This window comes from Pseudophryne corroboree, chromosome 4, assembly GCF_028390025.1.
Source record: "Pseudophryne corroboree isolate aPseCor3 chromosome 4, aPseCor3.hap2, whole genome shotgun sequence".
Lineage (NCBI taxonomy): Eukaryota > Metazoa > Chordata > Amphibia > Anura > Myobatrachidae > Pseudophryne > Pseudophryne corroboree.
Genome location: NC_086447.1, coordinates 703,042,989 through 703,062,759, shown reverse-complemented (window position 1 = coordinate 703,062,759; position 19,771 = coordinate 703,042,989). Strand labels below are relative to the sequence as shown.

Below are 19,771 nucleotides of genomic sequence, written 5' to 3'. Positions count from 1 at the left end.
TGCAAACATTAGGCAGCAGCGTCGTGACATGACGTCTGTGCGACACTGCTCAGGGGACAGAACTGACTACGGAGCGGAGAGCAGGCTTCACCTCCGCTTACATTCTTCCAGAACTGCTTCCTTTATGGCCCGGAGGTCGCCGGCAGCGTCTCATTAGTAATGAAGCTTGCTGATACGGTTGCCGGCTGTGTGGCTGCACCGCTAGTAGTTCTGACACTGGGTGGAGCACTGTGCAGGGCATCTCTGGTGGCCGGTGAGCAGCAGGCTGCGGCACACCAGACAACCGCTGGCGGCACACTAGTATGCCGCGGCACAGCGGTTGAAAAACGCTGCTGTAGAAGGTGTGCTGCTCGCAGAAGGGCGTTGTACACGGCCCTTAGCTCCAGGATGTTTATTGGGAGAAGTGATTCTTGATTCGACCACCTTCCTTGGAAGGTTTCCCCTAGAGCGACTGCTCCTCAACCTCTTAGACTTGCATCCAGTCCTGAATACCGAACCTTCGGCCTTCCAGAAGGTGCGGAAGTTGCAGCCACCAGAGGAGTTAAATCCCGGCTTTCGGAGACAGACGTATCCTCTTGTGCATGTGTAGGTGAGAGCCCGACCACTGGTCCAATAGGTCCAGCTGAAAAGGACGAGCATGAAACCTGCCGTACTGCAGAGCCTCGTAGGCGGCAACCATCTTACCCAGAAGGCGTATGCATTGATGAACTGATACCCGGGTAGGCCTTAGGACATCCCGGACCATTGCTTGAATCACCAACGCTTTCTCCACCGGGAGAAATACCCTCTGCACTTCCGTGTCGAGGATCATTCCCAGGAAAGACAGCCGCCTTGTCAGTTCCAGATGAGACTTTGGAAGGTTTAGGATCCAACCGTGCCTCCTGAGCAGTTGTGTCATGAGCGCGATGGACCGCAACAACCTCTCCCTGTATGACGCCTTGATCAGGAGATCTTCCAGATATGGAATTATATTCACCCCCTGTTTGCGGAGGAGAACCATCATCTCCGCCATCACCTTGGTGAAGATCCTTGGTGCTGTGGAGAGGCCAAACGGCAGCGCCTGGAACTGATAGTGATCGTCCATCAGAGCAAACTGGAGATATGCTTGCTGCGGCGCCCAAATGGGAATGTGGAGGTAAGCATCCTTGATGTCCAGAGACACCAGGAACTCCCCCTCCGTCAGTCCTGAGATGACAGCTCTCAGAGATTCCATCTTGAATTTGAACTCCCTGACATAAGGGTTCAAAGACTTTAAGTTTAGAATAGGCTGTACCGAACTATCCGGTTTTGTTACCACAAAAAGGTTTGAATAATAACCCCTGTTCCATTGCTGAAGTGGGACCGGAACAATGACCTCTGACACCACCAATTTTCTGATGGCCTCCAGAAGAATTGTCCTGTCTGCCAGCAGGGCTGGCAAGCCTGACTTGAAGAAGCGGTGAGGCGGGGGATCTTGAAACTCCAGTCTGTACCCTCTGGACACTATATCCAGTACCCAGGGGTCCAGACCCGACGACACCCAGACGTGGCTGAACTGCCGGAGTCTTGCCCCCACCTGACCTTCCTCCAGACCGAGCTGTTCACCGTCATACGGAGGACTTAGGGGTATCAGAAGCGGGCTTCTGGGTCTGGGAACCTGCGGGAGCAGGTTTCTTTCCTTTGGCACGACCACCTCTGAAGAAGGTGTTCGAAGGCTTATTTTTTCTAAACCTTGCGGGCCGAAAGGACTGTGACGTGGTAGAGGAAAAAGGCTTCTTCGTAGCCGGTGCAGCTGAGGGGAGAAAAGGACACTTACCCACGGTAGCCGTGGCAATCCACACATCCAGCGCCTCCCCAACGAGAGCCTGACCTTTGTATGGCAGGCCCTCCACACACTTCCTAGATTCCGCGTCCGCAGACCAGTTGCGCAGCCAGAGACCTCTGCGAGCCAAGACGGACATGGAGGAGATCCCCCGCAGCCATGGAACCCAGGTCCTTCATGGAATCCACCAGGAACCCTGCAGAATCCTGAATATTACGTAAAAATAAATCAACGTCACCTTTGTCCAGCGTAGTCGATTCCTCCTGCAGAGTGATTGACCACCTGGCAATAGCTTTAGCAATCCAAGCACAGGCTATAGTAGGCCGCAATATAGCCCCTGAAGCCGTGTAAATGGATTTCAGTGTAGCATCCACCTTGCGATCTGCCGGGTCCTTTAACACGGTAGATCCCGGGAGCAGTAATACCACCTGTTTGGACAGCCTGGAGACAGAGGCGTCAACTATCGGCGGGGACTCCCATCTCTTCCTATCTTCCTCAGGGAAGGGAAAAGCCACCAAGACCCTCTTGGGAATCTGGAATTTCTTTTCCGGAGTTCCCCATGCCTTTTCAAAGATAGCATTCAATTCTTTGGATGCCGGGAAGGTGAGGGGGGGCTTCTTATGATCTGTAAGAAGGCCTCCTCTACCTGTTCCGGAGCTGTGTCTGAAACGTGTAAAACATCCCTAACAGCCTCGATCATCAACTGCACCCCCTTGGCAAGTGATGCCGTCCCCCTCAACACATCCCCGTCACCGTTTGCAGCGTCAGAGTCGGTGTCCGTGTCATCCTGCATAATTGCAAGTGCACGTTTTTTGGGAATGTACCGCAGGGGACCCCGAGGAGGCAGGATCAGAACATACCACCATAGAGGACTGGAGGACCTGAGTGGCATGCTCAGTCCTAGCAACTCTATCAGAAATCTGAGAAATAGTCCCCCTCAGAGAGACTAACCATTCTGGCTCTCTAGCTGGGATCTGCGCTAAAACAGTGCGATCCTGATTACATGGAATGGAGTCTTCCTGGGAAGATAAATCCTTTGCAGCATATGAAACAGTGTCCCTAGACATGTTGTCACACACACTCAAACACCCCACAAACACACAGGGTATTATGTAGACAAGAGTTTCCCCCCCAAGAATGGCAGAGACACACAGAGATTGGAGCCAACCCACACACAGCGCTATCAAAGGTATAGGGAGTCCCCAACCAGCGCTGACTGTGTCCCTTAATAGGTGACACAGCCTGTTTACAGCATCCCCCCCCTTCTACAACCCCCTTGGTACCGTAGAGATAGCTGGAGTTTGCTCTGGAGGGACCCGGATCCACTTGGTATTGAGTGCAGGCAGGAAAAATGGCGCTGAGCGCTGCTGGGTCCGCTCTGAGGAGAAGCTCCGCCCCCTCAATGGCGCTGTCTTCCCGCTCACTGAAAGATTATACTGGCCGGAGGAGTCGTGCTGGCCTGGATCCGCAGACCCCGACAGACTTGCAGTGGACAGTGTAGGGTCCGGCGCTGGCCCAGGGCGCCCCTCCCAGCTCCACACCGCAGTACCACTGAGCCATCCAGGAGCGCGGTTAAGACCGCGCTCCTTCCCTCTGGCCGCCTTCTTCACACTGTCCCCCCGCTTGCAAGGGGGGACAGTGACTCACTCGCCACATCTTCAGCTCCCTGAGGGGGTGGCGGCTGGCTGCCGGGGGGCTGTCGCCAGCAGCCTCCCTGTAAAATAAAAAACTCTGAAAAAAACGAAAAAAACTTTTTTCCTAAGAGAACTCTGTAGAGCTCCCCTAGCTGTGACCGGCTCCTATGGGCACATTTTCTAAACTGAGTCTGGTAGGAGGGGCATAGAGGAAGGAGCCAGCCCACACTCGTAAAGTGCCAATGGCTCCTGGTGGACCCGACTATACCCCATGGTACTAATATGGACCACAGCATCCTCTAGGACAGAGGTTCTCAAACTCGGTCCTCGGGGGCACACACAGTGCATGTTTTGCAGGTAACCCAGCAGGTGCACAGGTGTATTAATTACTCACTGACACATTTTAAAAGGTCCACAGGTGGAGCTAATTATTTCACTTGCGATTCTGTGAGGAGACCTGCAAAACATGCACTGTGTGTGCCCCCGAGGACCGAGTTTGAGAACCTCTGCTCTAGGACGTAAGAGAAAGCTCCATTGGTTTTTGAAAGGAGTTACCCTAGTAAACCCAAATCTCCAGGCTGAGATTGTAGATAATTCATTATAGGGATTATGAACAATCTAAAAAATTAAGTCTAGCTTCTGGCTAGTTGTCCAGTCAGTGTTTGGCAGAATCATCTTCAGGAATGGTTGAAAATTTGTGGTATTTAAAGCAGAACCCATTACAAGTCAAGAAAAGATCTAGAAAATAAAAACTTAAAAAAAAAAAAAAAAACATTTAGGGTCCTGCACTGAAATGCCTCTGCTGTTAGATTCTGCCATCTACAGATGGGTCCACGGTTATCTTGACTAGTTTTCTGCGCCTAGGCACAACATGATTTATTAGCATAAACTCTTCATCTATTGTTCTCAACTGCAATACAATACAGAGAACAATGAAGCAGGGGATTAAATCCGACTGGCCAGTCTCAGTTAATCCTATTAAAGGTCAAGATAAATGTGGACCCATCTGTATATGTATGATATTTTTGATGCTTTTTCTGCACCCGTTTAATACATTTCTGTCCCTGTACTGAAAATGTATTATTGATCGCTTCCCATACGCTTTATGATTGTTCCTGTCCCATATTTACTCTAATACCTAGAAGTACAGTATGTTTTTTTTTGCTATTGTGTTTTATGTCGCACATTTTATCATATTGTGCTTGTAATTTCAGTATGTAGTATCCCATAGCTTTTACTTTGCTCATTGCAATATGTATGCTATGTTTTTGATGTTTTATTTTATTGTGTAACAGAAAAAAATTATATAAAAATACTAGATTAAAAAAACAAACATTTATGGCTATGGCTAGAAGAGGTTTTAACAAAAAGCTAACTATGGAGTATACTTTATTATTTGCCATATTTATGGACATTGCTTGAAAGGGCACTGCAACATTACAGTATCTTATACTTTTAATGAAGTAACCGATTACACAGGGGTGTAATCCTTTAGCTATTTACACCCTCCTCTCTTGTTTATAACACCATCTATCATATTTATGTTAAGCTATTGAATGCTATGAAAGGTCTTAAGATTTACAGTTGTGACATATTTTAAAACATGTTGATAAATTATACTAACGAAATCACAATGCAAACAGTCAGCCTATCAACAGCCATTCAGAAATGCCTGAGGTCATCTCGTATATTAGCACGTAATGAGTGCTATGCAGACATTTCCCATTATGAATAACAGCAGTGTGAACAAGGACTTGGAAAAGGGGCTGATAATAATGAAACACAAGTGTTTTCAATCAATACGTGAAACAAGACCCCAGCCCTTTGTCTGGTCCTTGGTTTCAAAGGTGTATGAAGTAAGAGTATGCAGGCTGTTAATCAAAATCTACAGCTGCAAGATGTTACAAGTCATCTTCCGCCACCTCTATTTCACCTTTGTGATAGATGACACAGTGTTGGGAGGATCGGAATGGGTGAAATTGGTAGCATCAGCTTGTTTTAATGCCTCAGGTAAAATATTCTGACGGGGTTCCAATTAGTTAGGCTACAAGAAAAACTTCAAAAATAAGCTTTTCATCTATACTGTATATTGTAATAGTAAAACATATGTTTCTCCTGATTAACACCTTTATAACAGAAGTGTAAATTTGAAGTTAGTGGACTATTCAAATGTTGCAGTCTATACAAAGGGGTGTATTCAATTATTGTCGGACGCTGCCGTCTTGTCGGAAATACGGCAGCTTCCGACAGGTTTAGGTCGGAAGGGGTTCCGACCTATTCAATGCAGGATGATTTCTCCAACAAGCCAGGAATTCCAGACTTGTCGGGAACCACGACGATTGTCGGAATCCACGTTGGCTGTCGGAAGCGCGGCCAAACCAGACAGGTTTTAGTCCCGTTTCGACAATGTCATCCCGACTTTAAAGAAAGTCGTATTATTGCCATTGTCGGGAACGGACCAAACCTGTCGGGTCTGGCCCGGCATTGAATACTGACCTGTCGGATCCTTTCCATCGGAAGGCATTGATGCTATGGACTGGCCCGCCCGTTCCCAGACCTGAATCCAATTGAGCACATCTGGGACATCATGTCTCGCTCCATCCACCAATGCCACGTTGCACCACAGACTGTCCAGGAGTTTGCGGATGCTTTAGTCCTGGTCTGGGAGGAGATCCCTCAGGAGACCATCCGCCACCTCATCAGGAGCATGCCCAGGCGTTGTAGGGAGGTCATACAGGCACGTGGAGGCCACACACACTACTGAGCCTCATTTTTACTTGTTTTAAGGACATTACATCAAAGTTGAATCAGCCTGTAGTGTGTTTTTCCACTTTAATTTTGAGGGTGACTCCAAATCCAGACCTCCATGGGTTAATAAATTTGATTTCCATTGATAATTTTTGTGTGATTTTGTTGTCAGCACATTCAACTATGTAAAGAACAAAGTATTTAATAATAAGAATACTTTATTCATTCAGATCTAGGATGTGCTATTTTAGTGTTCCCTTTATTTTTTTGAGCAGTGTATATATATATATATATATATATATATATATATATATATACATATATATATATACATACATACTGTGTATATATATATATATATATATATATATATATATGTGGGTGATTCAAAAATCAAATGTACGTAGGATGCCAGAAAAAAAAAATGTAGTGATTGTTGACAAGAACGGCACTTCAGGGTATAGTTCCAACACCGGCTTTATGCTTAATAAACCCTTTGGTGTTTAAGATACAGTATACCTTGGAGTGCTGTTCTTATCACCAATCTCTTTCTCTCGCTATATCTCTCTTTTGCTTGCACACTCTCTTTCACTCTGTCTCTTGATGTCTACTAATGTATTTGTAAAGTGGATGCAGCCAGTGTAAAATTTGTCAAACACAATGTCTACAGTATATGCATGTCTCAGACTGCTGTTTTCCTTGAAAATGACAAAAACGTGTTTGTAAAGAGGTGTTCACTTACCTGATTGCCTGCGATGCGTTAGTGCCGCGATACAGCGTACTGTAGCGGAAACATGTGCGCGTACGCTCCCACTACCCGACTACCCCACTACAGTAGCCAGCAGAGGTAGTGGGCAGTTATTGCTCCTGCTACCCATTATGCACAGGGGAACCAGCATAGGTCTGACAGTGCGGGTAGCGGAGCTTTTACTGAGGCAAGCAGCGGTAGTCGGAGCATTCATACACACGCACCCAATACTCATAGAGCTATACACTGCCTCCTGCAGCAACATTGCAAGAGGACTCATCTACAGATCGAACGTCTTTTTAAGGTTATAATTACAAGATAGTTAGCTGAAGATTTGCCTTATTTAATAACAAATATATGATATGCTTTCACTACGTCAACATTCATAATGTCGACATCAGAATATTGAATGTGATAATGTCAACAAGGACAAAATGTCAACATACAGTATAATATGTCTTCAAAGTGAATATGTCGTGGTTAGGGTTAGATGTTTACATTATGGCGGTCTCAACATGTCACAAGTTGACATTGTTCATATCAACATGATGAACATGTCAACGTACTCTCCTGTCATACAGTACATTAATTTGTAGGTAGATACTAGCGATACCCTCCACTGAGCTAGTTACAGGCCAGCACCTTGTGTAGGCCACACCCTGCGCCCCCCCCCCCCCCCCCCCCCTTCCCCCGCACTGGCCATGACCCCACATTACCAGTCACCACGATGGCACACAGTAGGCCTTTAATATATTTCAGGTAGAGACCGGAGCCAATCTTAATATGGCACTGACCCTAACCATGCATGTTTTACAGATCTCCTAGTTGGGCCACAGGTGTATTCATTACTTGCTGCCACTTTTTAAAAGATCATCTGGTAGAGCCAATTATTTCACTTGTGATACTGAGGACATATGTAAAACATGCACTGTTAGGGGTCCCTGTGGACTGTATTTGGGAAACACTGTTCAGTGCAGACCCCTAACAGTGCATGTATTCCAGATCTCCTAGTGGGAACACAGGTGTATCCATCACTGGTTGACATTTTTACAAGGTCCACAGGTGGTGTTATTTATTTCACTTGTGATGCTGAAAAGATCTGTAAAACATACACTGTTAGCAAGGGCGTAGGCCAGTGGTTCCCAAACTTTTTTGAATCACGGCGCACTAGAGTATTAGAATTGTTTTCACGGCACCCCTATGCCAAAACTTTTTTATTGAGAGATTTAGAATAAATATTTAATGAAGTAAATTGTGTTTATATGTCATCCTTAGGTTCAATTGTGTGGTGAGGGACAGGATTTGCTCCTGTTTGTCCACATATTGTCTGATTGGCAGCCACCAGCACTGGTTTTGCCTATTACACTGATCATAAATAATTTCAATTTGTCCTGGACCACCAATCCAAGGCAGCCCTGCAAGTGTCCTGAACTCGGCGCACAGTTTGGGAACCACTGGCGTAGGCAAAACTTTGTGGGCCACATAGCAACATTTTGAAGAGGCACCTGTCCCAATGCTTCTAGACACATCTCCACAGCAGTTAATAATTTTAGGCCCCATAATAGTGCCCTAGTTCATGGTGTAAACCATAGCAGTACTTAGTTAATATTATGCCTCATTGCAGTGCCCTAGTTTATAATATGAACCATAGTAGAGCCCTAGTTCATATCATGTTACATTGTGCTGCCAGTACAGGTTGTATAACACAGCACCCCTAATTCACATTATGATAAAGTGTCCCCAGTTCATATTATGCCACATAACAGTGTCCCTGGTCCATATTATGCCACATTATAGTGGCTTGGGCTTGTTTGCGATGCATGGGCAGGTCACGGATGCAGAGCAAGCCTTCCTTGAATATTTTCATTCAGTGGTTTTATGAAAGTATGTGGCTATGGGCCCTTCTCTAGTACAGGGGCCCAAGAAATTACTCAGTGCCCCTTGCAGATACATTGAAAGATTGGGAATTTTTTTTACATGCTACTGACACAACTGTGAAAACCCTTCTTTATTTAAGATGGTATGTTTTCTGATCAATACTATGCCCATAATAGATTTTAAGATTCACACAAAAGAAGATGCATTTGCATGTCTAATTGCATCATCGTGGCCCGTCCCACTTTTGATAGTGCAGGACTTGGAAAAGTGACCTTCTCTCCAAGGGGTCCAGAAATGGAAAGCTGTCAGTGAGGATAAACAAAAACAAACAAAAAAAACAGTTCAAAGAAAAAAATATTTCAAAGAAAGTTTGGAGTGAGACAACGGTCAAGTGAGACAATACTGATAATAATCCCTTGACAAGAAAAAGTGAGGATTTTCTTTTTCTTTACTGATCTAATTAATCACTCAAAATTACAGTGACCATATGAAACTATGACACAAGTATGTTTTTGTATTATTATTATTCAGACAGGATACAGTAAATTTAAGATACTCACTTCTGTTTCAGTCTGATGTATGCAGATGACAAATTATTCCAGGCTTCTGCATTCTAGAAAAAAAAAAAAAAATATTAAGCAACTATTCCCAGTAGTCACCTATATTTTACCGAGTATCGAGAAACATGTCTTGCACACATGCCTCAGATGAGTATGTTGTTCTATCATTCAAATGTATGAACAGCCCCAGGGGGGGCCACAAAACACACACATTAATTAAGAGATGTGAAAAATTCACATATTAAAGTTGCTATCATAAATTGCACTTAAACTAAAGATGAAGACATAACTAGTAAACTCTACCTAAAGATGAAGGCACAACTAGTAAACTCTAACCTAAAGATGAAGAGTACTTCAACAGTAATATCTAACCTTAAGATGAAGAAGGCATAACTAGTAATACCTAACCTAGAGATTAATAAGGCATAACTAGTAAACTCTTACCTAAAGTAGAAGAACACATAACTAGTAAACTCTCACCTAAAGATGAAGAAGGCATTACAAGTTAACTCTAACCTAAGGATGAAGACGGCATAGCTAATAAACGCTAACCTAAAGATGAAGAAAATATAACTTGTAAATTCTAACCTCTAGTAATTTGGGCGATTCTCCAGTAAGTGAACATAAAGTCCTGTGCATCACACGCTTTTAATAATTTTTTCTTTTAAACTGGTCTTGTTGTTATATGAAAACTTAATTGCTTAGTAGCAATGCCTTACCCTATAACTTAAGACCCACTAAAATCTTGGTATTTTGGAGTAGTATGTTGTTTGTGTAGCTGTCCCGTGCATCACGGAGAATCGCCCTTTTGTAAGTAATGCAAACTGTGTATGATTCTAACAAACTGTCACAGCATTTTAGCAACAAGAATAAAAACAAATCAGAAACCATGTGAGGAGAGGAAGAACGCCAAAGCACCAGGATGACGGCCTTAGCCGCATTTTTCAAGTGACATACTGTAATAGGGACTTATTGTATTTTGAGATTGGTAGCAGGGACAGGTAGAACAGCTAAAATACAGAGTCAGAAGGAACTGGTTCCCCCAAGATCTTAGTGGAGGAAATAATACATTTTATACCAGATAGTAGTAAATTCAATGATGATTTCAGACATTTTTACTAACAAACTCTGTATAACCAGGAGATAACTAAAATTGCACTAAAAAGGGAAGGTAAATAGTCATGGGAGACTTTAATGTACCTGATGTTAACCCAGAGGGGTCTTTTACAAGTTCCACTAGAAGTGTTGACTTTTTAAATCCCAGCAGCGAGCCTCCTTCAAGCAATCGGTGAGGGAGCTCACTCGCAAAGATGCAATGTTAGACTCAATACTCACAAATGGCAACAGAATATCAGACATAAATGTGGAAGAAAACCTAGGATACAGTAGATACTGTACAAAGAAGGGCAACTAATATGGTGCATTACCAGGAAAGACTAAAAGGTTTTAATATGTATAGTTTGGAGCAGAGAAGGGAAAGTGGGTACATGATAAAAACATTTACCTACATCAAGGGTTTTAAGAAGGTAAAGGAAGGAGACATTGATTAAAGAAGAGTTAGTATTAGAACGCGAGGACACATGCTGAAACTGGAAGGAGGTAATTTCAAAGGAAACTTGAGGAAAATGACTTCACAGAAAGAGGAGCTGATAAGTGGACCAGCCTTCCATCAGAGATTGTAGAGGCTTAGACAGTAGATCAATTAAGACTATCCTTTCAAAGAACTAAGGGGCAGAAGTGATATCAGCGCACGTCATGTGCACTGATATCATTTCTCCCTCACGTAGTACAGCGGCGGTGTGTGAAAGGTGACAGGGCTAATGTGCTGTGGGCTCTGGCGAGGATTGCCGCAGAGGGGAGTTTTCACTTCCCCGCTTCAGCAGACAAGCTGTTAATATATCTGGTGAGTGTAGTTTCTGTAATGAGGCGAAGCAGGAAGAGCTATATATCGGTTAGATCCGTATCGCCATATCCGTCATCAAATCCTCTGTTTCTATATTTAAACACTGACTATTTACAGCCCAGGGGTGGCAATGGAAAGGCAGTATAAGGCACAATGTACTTTCCTTAGGGGCATGATAAAAGATTTAAAAAAGTACAAATATTTAATTTTAGCCATTATACAACAGGTTTGGGTTTGGTGCACTGCAATTGATAAGGGCAGGATAGACGTTTAAGATCAGCAGCGATCCAGGCAGCCAAGCACGTCCACCACAGGCAGTGCACCAAACCCAAGCCTATTTTCGTGACATGATGTTATCACTGTACACCTTGACAAGTTGGTGATTCATTTCTGCTGCTCATGTGCTATTGAGACACAGAAATCTGATCACAGCATGCACCTCAATGTGCGACCATTTTTCCGCCAGTCCTGCCATCTTACAACTTATGTTGGGACAGAATGATATGAGGTGCAGTCTAATGGCCGTAAGGGGAAGCAGTGGTCTATCTGCTCTGGCCTAGTGGGAAGTTAGAATGAAACAGAGAACATTACACATGTGAGAGGTCTTGTTACCTTACTTAATGAAACCACCCTCATATTTTCAGAAAAACTGCCCTCTCCCCCTACAAACACACTGCACGCCTGACATCGGTAAATATACAGAGCCGTAGTACTACAGAGAGGTCATTGGAGGATTAACGGGTATATTCAATTAAAGTTGAAACTGCCGTTTTGTCGAAAAGACAGCAGTTTTTTACTTTTTCAGGTTGGAAGGGGTTCCGACCTATTCAGTCCCCAACATTTTTATTCGACAAGTCGGGGAATTCGACTTGTCGAATAGTACGTGAATCGGCGGTATAGCTGCCGATTCACGTGCTTCTGAGGGAAACGGGGGCAAATTCAACAGGTTTTGGCCCCGTTTCTGACCATCTCAGTTTGACTTAAAAAAAAAGTTGAACTGAGATGAGGGACCTGAGAGGAGGGGGGAGAGTCGCGGGCAGACGGGGGAGAGCAGTGGGTAGACTGGGGACAGCAGCGCTACAGCACAGCGCTGCAGGAGGATGTGTCATAGGCGCCGTTCACAGCAGCGTCAACCCGGCTCCAGCAAGTGAGGTCACGCTTGCTGGAGCCGGGTGGACGCTGCCGTGAGTTCTGGCGGCTGTGCCACATCCTCCTGCTGCGCTGCTGTCCCCTGTCTGCCTGCGGCTGTCCCCCCTCATCTCAATTTGACTTTTTTAAAGTCGAATTGAGATGGGCATTGAACAGCCCTTGTTGGATCCATTCCGACAAATGCATGTTGGAATGGATCCGACCTCAACTGAATATACCCCTAAATGTTAAAAAGCGACCTCATAAGGAAACTAAAGGCTGTGGACAATAGCAAGACACTATTTGGATTTGTGTGTGATCTTACCTGTCGCATGCTCGTAATTTCTGAAATGAACAAGTAGATTTACTACAGGCTGGAAATCTAGTGCTAAGATGACAAGTGGAATTTGCAGCACCATAAAAAGCTAATAGTTTTCTATATTCAATCTCAGCTCCAGGATTGAAATTTAAAATAACACTGGCTTTATATATTACTTGACTATGAATGTGGGTGTCTTCATATTAATTTGAAATAATTTATATAGTTTTTTGATGCATACTTTTAATGTAGTTTATAAAAATTCACATTATTTTATATTCATGTACAGTTTACATGTGAAATTGACAGATGTTCCAGTCTTATCTTTGCTCCACCACAGAGCACCACCCAATTATTATTTTTTTGAGATTGTCCTAATCAGTAACCTATCAGTACAGGCTTTAAGGATTTTTCCTTAAATTACAATTAGTAAGTATCTTCTTAGTCTACCGCACAGTGTATCCCTTTCCCATTGGGACTTCCTCCTTACTATACTTAGCAGGGTTCCAGCATTTGCATATAACATGACCTGTGATGCCTATTGTATGGTGCTCCTCAGCTTTCTCTGGGGGAGCTGTATCAAACCTTGGAGAGAGATAAAGTGGAGAGACCGCTTCTACCAGCCATTTTATAGGCTGTGTTTAAAAATAAGAGTATGGATCTGATTGGTTGGCACTTTATCATTCTACAATTTATCTTTCTCCAAGGTTTGATAAATCTCCCCCTCTGTAACAAGGGAGACCTGACGTAGTGGTAGGGATCGCCATCGACCATCGATGCTTCAAAATCATTGATGGTTTATGGTTGATGTTGAATACTTTAGACATCGATGGTGGAGAACCACATGGCTTCCTGCCATCGATTGTAAAGGCCAACCAAATAGTTCCCCCCCCCCCCCCTTTAAAATGGGTCTGGACACTGAGCATAGCCCTGCCCCCTGACACCCACAAAGCCACACCCAGTCACTGATTGGTCCAGAGTCCACTTCATAGTAAAGCAGGGATAACCATCAATGGGTGAAACCATCTATGGATCTATAGCAAACAGTTTTATACCATCGATGGTTGCCATCAATGGTACAATCGATGACAACCATATATGGATAACCCACCGATGGCCATCCCTACATAGTGGCTCTAGTCTAATGCTTTCAAGTAGAGATTCTGCAAGTATTTTTCATGTCACAGTGCAAAAGGTGTATGGCCAGGGTTGTGTCTACTATTACTGCAAATTGATTTGGTAAAGTTCATGGCTAAAGCCGAAAACCCTATCATATGTATTTGAAGTGGTCAGTAAACCTGCTTTTCTGAAAAAAAAAAAGTATAAATCCATTAAACTCTTTTACGACAATGCAGCATGTCAGGGAATTTGGATTCAATTACAAGAAAAAAAAGAGGTCTAGAATTTTTCTTTTCAGATTCCTTTGGCACCCAAAGAGACTGGTTTGCAGTCATGCCGTGCCAAACCACAGACTGTCTGGAAGAGCTATTACAATGTAAACAGTGCTCCGTCACATGGACCTGTAACACAAGCCAACTGGACTGCAATGTATTCTCACAGGACTCAATTATGTGCCTTCTATTTTGACAGCCCCAAGTCAGAGAACCTGTTCTTTTATTGAAATTATTAATAACCGACACACACACAAAAAATTACACTATGCTAGCGGCAAGGAAACAAGCATACATGTTACTACAATTACTTACAAAGGTTTAGCTTTCAAGTTACCCATTTCTCAAGTCTTACCATTTCTAGTCATCAAGCTGTATATACAACAATATTGTCATTGGGGCCTTTACGGACATTGGGGCAAATGTATTAAGCCTGAAGAAGTGGTAAAGAAGTGATAAGTGGAAGGTGATATCGCACCAGCCAATCATTACAGGTTTGAAAAATGACAGAACACTTCTCCAGGCTTAATACATCTGCCCCAATATTAGATGGCACTACTGTCTTTGTAAAATTGGTTCTGCTGAGCAATAAGAGACATCCTCGTGAAGAAAGCTGCGCGCAAACGCTAGTAAAATATAAATTATATACACTCTAATATATAAGGCTATGTTATTGTAGATGGGAATAAGGCTAAATGATTGTACTCACATCAGGCTCCAAGCTGACACAACGCTGAAAGGCTCTTGCTGCACCTTCATATCCTTGTAAGGTGATATATGCGCAGCCCAAAGAAAACCACACACCAAGCTGAAAAGGCAGAATCAAGCAAAGTATAAAACACAATAAGAAAGTAGACATGACAAAAAACACACATCAGTAGTGTTCACATGCAGAAACACCAGAATACACATTAGTTATTATATTTTATTTGTAACGCACCAACAGCTTGTGAAACAACAGTAAATGGAGTATAAGTAAAATTATTTATTAGTGTTAATACCATTATTCAGTAAATATCTGTTGTCATTAAAGCAAAGAGCATATGAGCTCAGCAGCAGTATATCCTGTCAAACATCTCGACTCCAGTTTATCATACAGTAATTTACAGGAACAAATAAACAGCCGACTTTCTAACTGATGGGACAGCAGGTCAGCTATGGTGAGTAGGGGTGGGGGGATGATTTTCCCACTCTTCCTATTGTCCGGGAGAGCCACCCGAGACTCAGACATGCTGGAAGAGTAGGTAAGTATGAACTGAGCAATAAAGGTGTACACCTGAATGTAGTTTGGCTTCACCTGTAATACCTGGCAGCTTCTGACTTTGAGCCCATTAAACAGTGTGAACATTAGACCTGATTCGGAGCTGGGAATAAAACAAGAAAGAGCAAATAACTGTGCACCTGGGTAAAACCATGTTGCACAGCAGGTGAGGGGAGATGTAACATGTGCAGAGAGATTAGATTTGGGAGGCGCATGTGCAAACCAAGATCTAAATTGCAGTGTAAAATAAAAAGCTGTCCAGCATTTGCAGGATACATGTAAAAGCAGCCAGTATGTACCCTGCATGCAGAACAAATACATGTTTGTACCCCTCTTGCATTGCAGCATGGTTTGTCCAGGTCCACAGTTGCTGTACTTTTTATTTGCTCCCAACTCAGAATGAGGCCCACAGTTCTTCAGTTCAGAGCTGTAGCGCAGCGCAGATGGCATCCAATATAGTACTCCGTGTACTCGAGAGGTGTTTAGCTATAGAATTCTGGACGGATTAATTGACACATGGACCTGGAGCGCAAAATGGTCAAAGGTTAATTGTGAGAAAAGGAGCGGAGCGAAGACCTGTGCTTTGTAAGTGTGGCAGTGCTGTGTGAGTGTGGCCAGTTCTGTGTGAGGGTAGGTGTACACTCCTACACTGTAAGTCCCAATGTTTCCCTAAATACACAACAGCTGAAAAACTGCTCCATTTTGTGAGGAAAAGAAAACACAATTTTAATACTTATAATTTATAGATGAATGAGTGGTCAGTTGGGCGCTGGTCATCATAATGGGTTTATATTCATGTGAAGACCTGGAGCTGTAGTCATATTCGCTTCATTATTAATCTGGCCCTGGTGGTATGTACTCACTTTACAGTAATCACAATAATTATTGCACATATATGAAGGAGACATTTATGGAAGCTTGTGCTAAGAAGCAAAAATGTGCTGTAACCTATAGCAACCAAATGTTTGCTTTTAATTTGTAATCTCTGCTAGAAAAAAAAGTACACTTCCCTTTACACTGTATTGCCCTGCCAATTATCTTCATGCCTGCAGAAAACAAAGGCCTTACCTGCCCACATGGGGGAGCTTCTGATAAGGGCAGCTGTGAAGGTAAAGGACTAAAACTTTCACAATCTTGATCATGGCTTACCTGATGGATCCTAGTTGTTGGAGGTAATGTGACTGCTATGCTCACACCACACACTATCAGAGTTCGGTATGGCTAAGTCCACATTAACAGATTTCCTCTACGTCTACTCACTATGATCCATCCACTACCCACACACCAGATAAAGCATCACACTGCAATATAAGGCATTCAAACACATTTTAAGAAATTGAGAGTGCTCATCCCTTATTGTTACCAAGCCATCAAACTCAGGCAGGATGTTACGACTGTTGAGATATTACAACAGACTGATACTTTATCAGTGTTGAGTAATTACACTGGATGGACAGCAGGTGGAGCTGACGTTTATGTCCTGATGTGTTAACAGTCTGTAATATACGTGTACTTGTTTGTTATAGGAACCTTCCAGAAGGAGTAGAAGGAGAGAGAAGCAGCAGCAGCGTGCATTAATGGCTATTCATATATACCCGTCTTGTTAGCATGTTAGCTCAGAGGTTCCCAAATGCGGTCTTCAAGGCACCCCAATGGTCCAGGTTTTAAACATATCCATGCTTGGTCACAGGTGATTTAATTAGCACCTCGGTCAATTTGATTAAGCCATTTGTGCTGAGCCATGGATATACCTAAATCCTGGACTGTTGGGGTGCCTTGAGGACCGCGTTTGGGAACCTCTGTGTTAGGTTATTTATGATCTATTCAGGTTAATAATACGTTATACCATAAGAGCTTTCCAGTGTGTGCCTACTGATTGAGTATGTAACGGAGGAGATCCTACCTGCAAAGAAACACTTCTGCTAACAACTAGAGATGAGCGGGTTCGGTTTCTCTGAAACCGAACCCGCACGAACTTCATGTTTTTTTTCACGGGTCCGAGCAGACTCGGATCCTCCCGCCTTGCTCGGTTAACCCGAGCGCGCCCGAACGTCATCATGACGCTGTCGGATTCTCGCGAGACTCGGATTCTATATAAGGAGCCGCGCGTCGCCGCCATTTTCACACGTGCATTGAGATTGATAGGGAGAGGACGTGGCTGGCGTCCTCTCCATTAGAAATTAGATTAGAAGAGAGAGAGAGATTGTGCAGAGTCAGACAGAGTTTACCACAGTGACCAGTGCAGTTGTTGTTAGTTAACTTTTATTTATTTTAATATATATCCGTTCTCTGCTATATCCGTTCTCTGCCTGAAAAAAAACGATACACAGCAGCAGCCAGTCACACAGTGTGACTCAGTCTGTGTGCACTCAGCTCAGCCCAGTGTGCTGCACATCAATGTATAAAAGGCAAAGCTTATAATAATTGTGGGGGAGACTGGGGAGCACTGCAGGTTGTTATAGCAGGAGCCCCCAGGAGTACATAATATTATATTAATTTAAAATTAAACAGTGCACACTTTTGCTGCAGGAGTGCCACTGCCAGTGTGACTAGTGGTGACCAGTGCCTGACCACCAGTATAGTAGTATATTCATTGTTGTATGTATTGTATACTATCTCTTTATCAACCAGTCTATATTAGCAGCAGACACAGTACAGTGCGGTAGTTCACGGCTGTGGCTACCTCTGTGTCGGCAGTCGGAACTCGGCAGGCAGTCCGTCCATCCATAATTGTATTACAATATATACCACCTAACCGTGGTATTTTTTTTTCTTTCTTTATACCGTCATAGTGTCATACTAGTTGTTACGAGTATACTACTATCTCTTTATCAACCAGTGTACAGTGCGGTAGTTCACGGCTGTGGCTACCTCTGTGTCGGCAGTCGGCAGGCAGTCCGTCCATCCATAATTGTATTATTATTATAATATATACCACCTAACCGTGGTTTTTTTTCCATTCTTTATACCGTCGTCATAGTGTCATACTAGTTGTTACGAGTATACTACTATCTCTTTATCAACCAGTGTACAGTGCGGTAGTTCACGGCTGTGGCTACCTCTGTGTCGGCAGTCGGCAGGCAGTCCGTCCATCCATAATTGTATTATTATTATAATATATACCACCTAACCGTGGTTTTTTTTCCATTCTTTATACCGTCGTCATAGTGTCATACTAGTTGTTACGAGTATACTACTATCTCTTTATCAACCAGTGTACAGTGCGGTAGTTCACGGCTGTGGCTACCTCTGTGTCGGCAGTCGGCAGGCAGTCCGTCCATCCATAATTGTATTATTATTATAATATATACCACCTAACCGTGGTTTTTTTTCCATTCTTTATACCGTCGTCATAGTGTCATACTAGTTGTTACGAGTATACTACTATCTCTTTATCAACCAGTGTACAGTGCGGTAGTTCACGGCTGTGGCTACCTCTGTGTCGGCAGTCGGCAGGCAGTCCGTCCATCCATAATTGTATTATTATTATAATATATACCACCTAACCGTGGTTTTTTTTCCATTCTTTATACCGTCGTCATAGTGTCATACTAGTTGTTACGAGTATACTACTATCTCTTTATCAACCAGTGTACAGTGCGGTAGTTCACGGCTGTGGCTACCTCTGTGTCGGCAGTCGGCAGGCAGTCCGTCCATCCATAATTGTATTATTATTATAATATATACCACCTAACCGTGGTTTTTTTTCCATTCTTTATACCGTCGTCATAGTGTCATACTAGTTGTTACGAGTATACTACTATCTCTTTATCAACCAGTGTACAGTGCGGTAGTTCACGGCTGTGGCTACCTCTGTGTCGGCAGTCGGCAGGCAGTCCGTCCATCCATAATTGTATTATTATTATAATATATACCACCTAACCGTGGTTTTTTTTCCATTCTTTATACCGTCGTCATAGTGTCATACTAGTTGTTACGAGTATACTACTATCTCTTTATCAACCAGTGTACAGTGCGGTAGTTCACGGCTGTGGCTACCTCTGTGTCGGCAGTCGGCAGGCAGTCCGTCCATCCATAATTGTATTATTATTATAATATATACCACCTAACCGTGGTTTTTTTTCCATTCTTTATACCGTCGTCATAGTGTCATACTAGTTGTTACGAGTATACTACTATCTCTTTATCAACCAGTGTACAGTGCGGTAGTTCACGGCTGTGGCTACCTCTGTGTCGGCAGTCGGCAGGCAGTCCGTCCATCCATAATTGTATTATTATTATAATATATACCACCTAACCGTGGTTTTTTTTCCATTCTTTATACCGTCGTCATAGTGTCATACTAGTTGTTACGAGTATACTACTATCTCTTTATCAACCAGTGTACAGTGCGGTAGTTCACGGCTGTGGCTACCTCTGTGTCGGCAGTCGGCAGGCAG

At 43.5% G+C, this 19,771-nt stretch overlaps 1 protein-coding gene across 2 annotated transcripts in view; it reads right to left on the bottom strand.

The window, feature by feature from the left end:
* Positions 1 to 19,771, bottom strand: part of TTC27 (tetratricopeptide repeat domain 27) — an 880,123-nt gene that overhangs the window by 70,756 nt on the left and 789,596 nt on the right. For both annotated transcript variants that reach the window (XM_063917959.1, XM_063917958.1), the window contains 2 exons: positions 14,820 to 14,918; positions 9,370 to 9,422 (listed from right to left, as the gene is read on the bottom strand). In XM_063917959.1, coding sequence (XP_063774029.1) covers positions 9,370 to 9,422; positions 14,820 to 14,918 — 152 coding nt within the window. The remainder of the gene's footprint in view (positions 1 to 9,369; positions 9,423 to 14,819; positions 14,919 to 19,771) is intronic.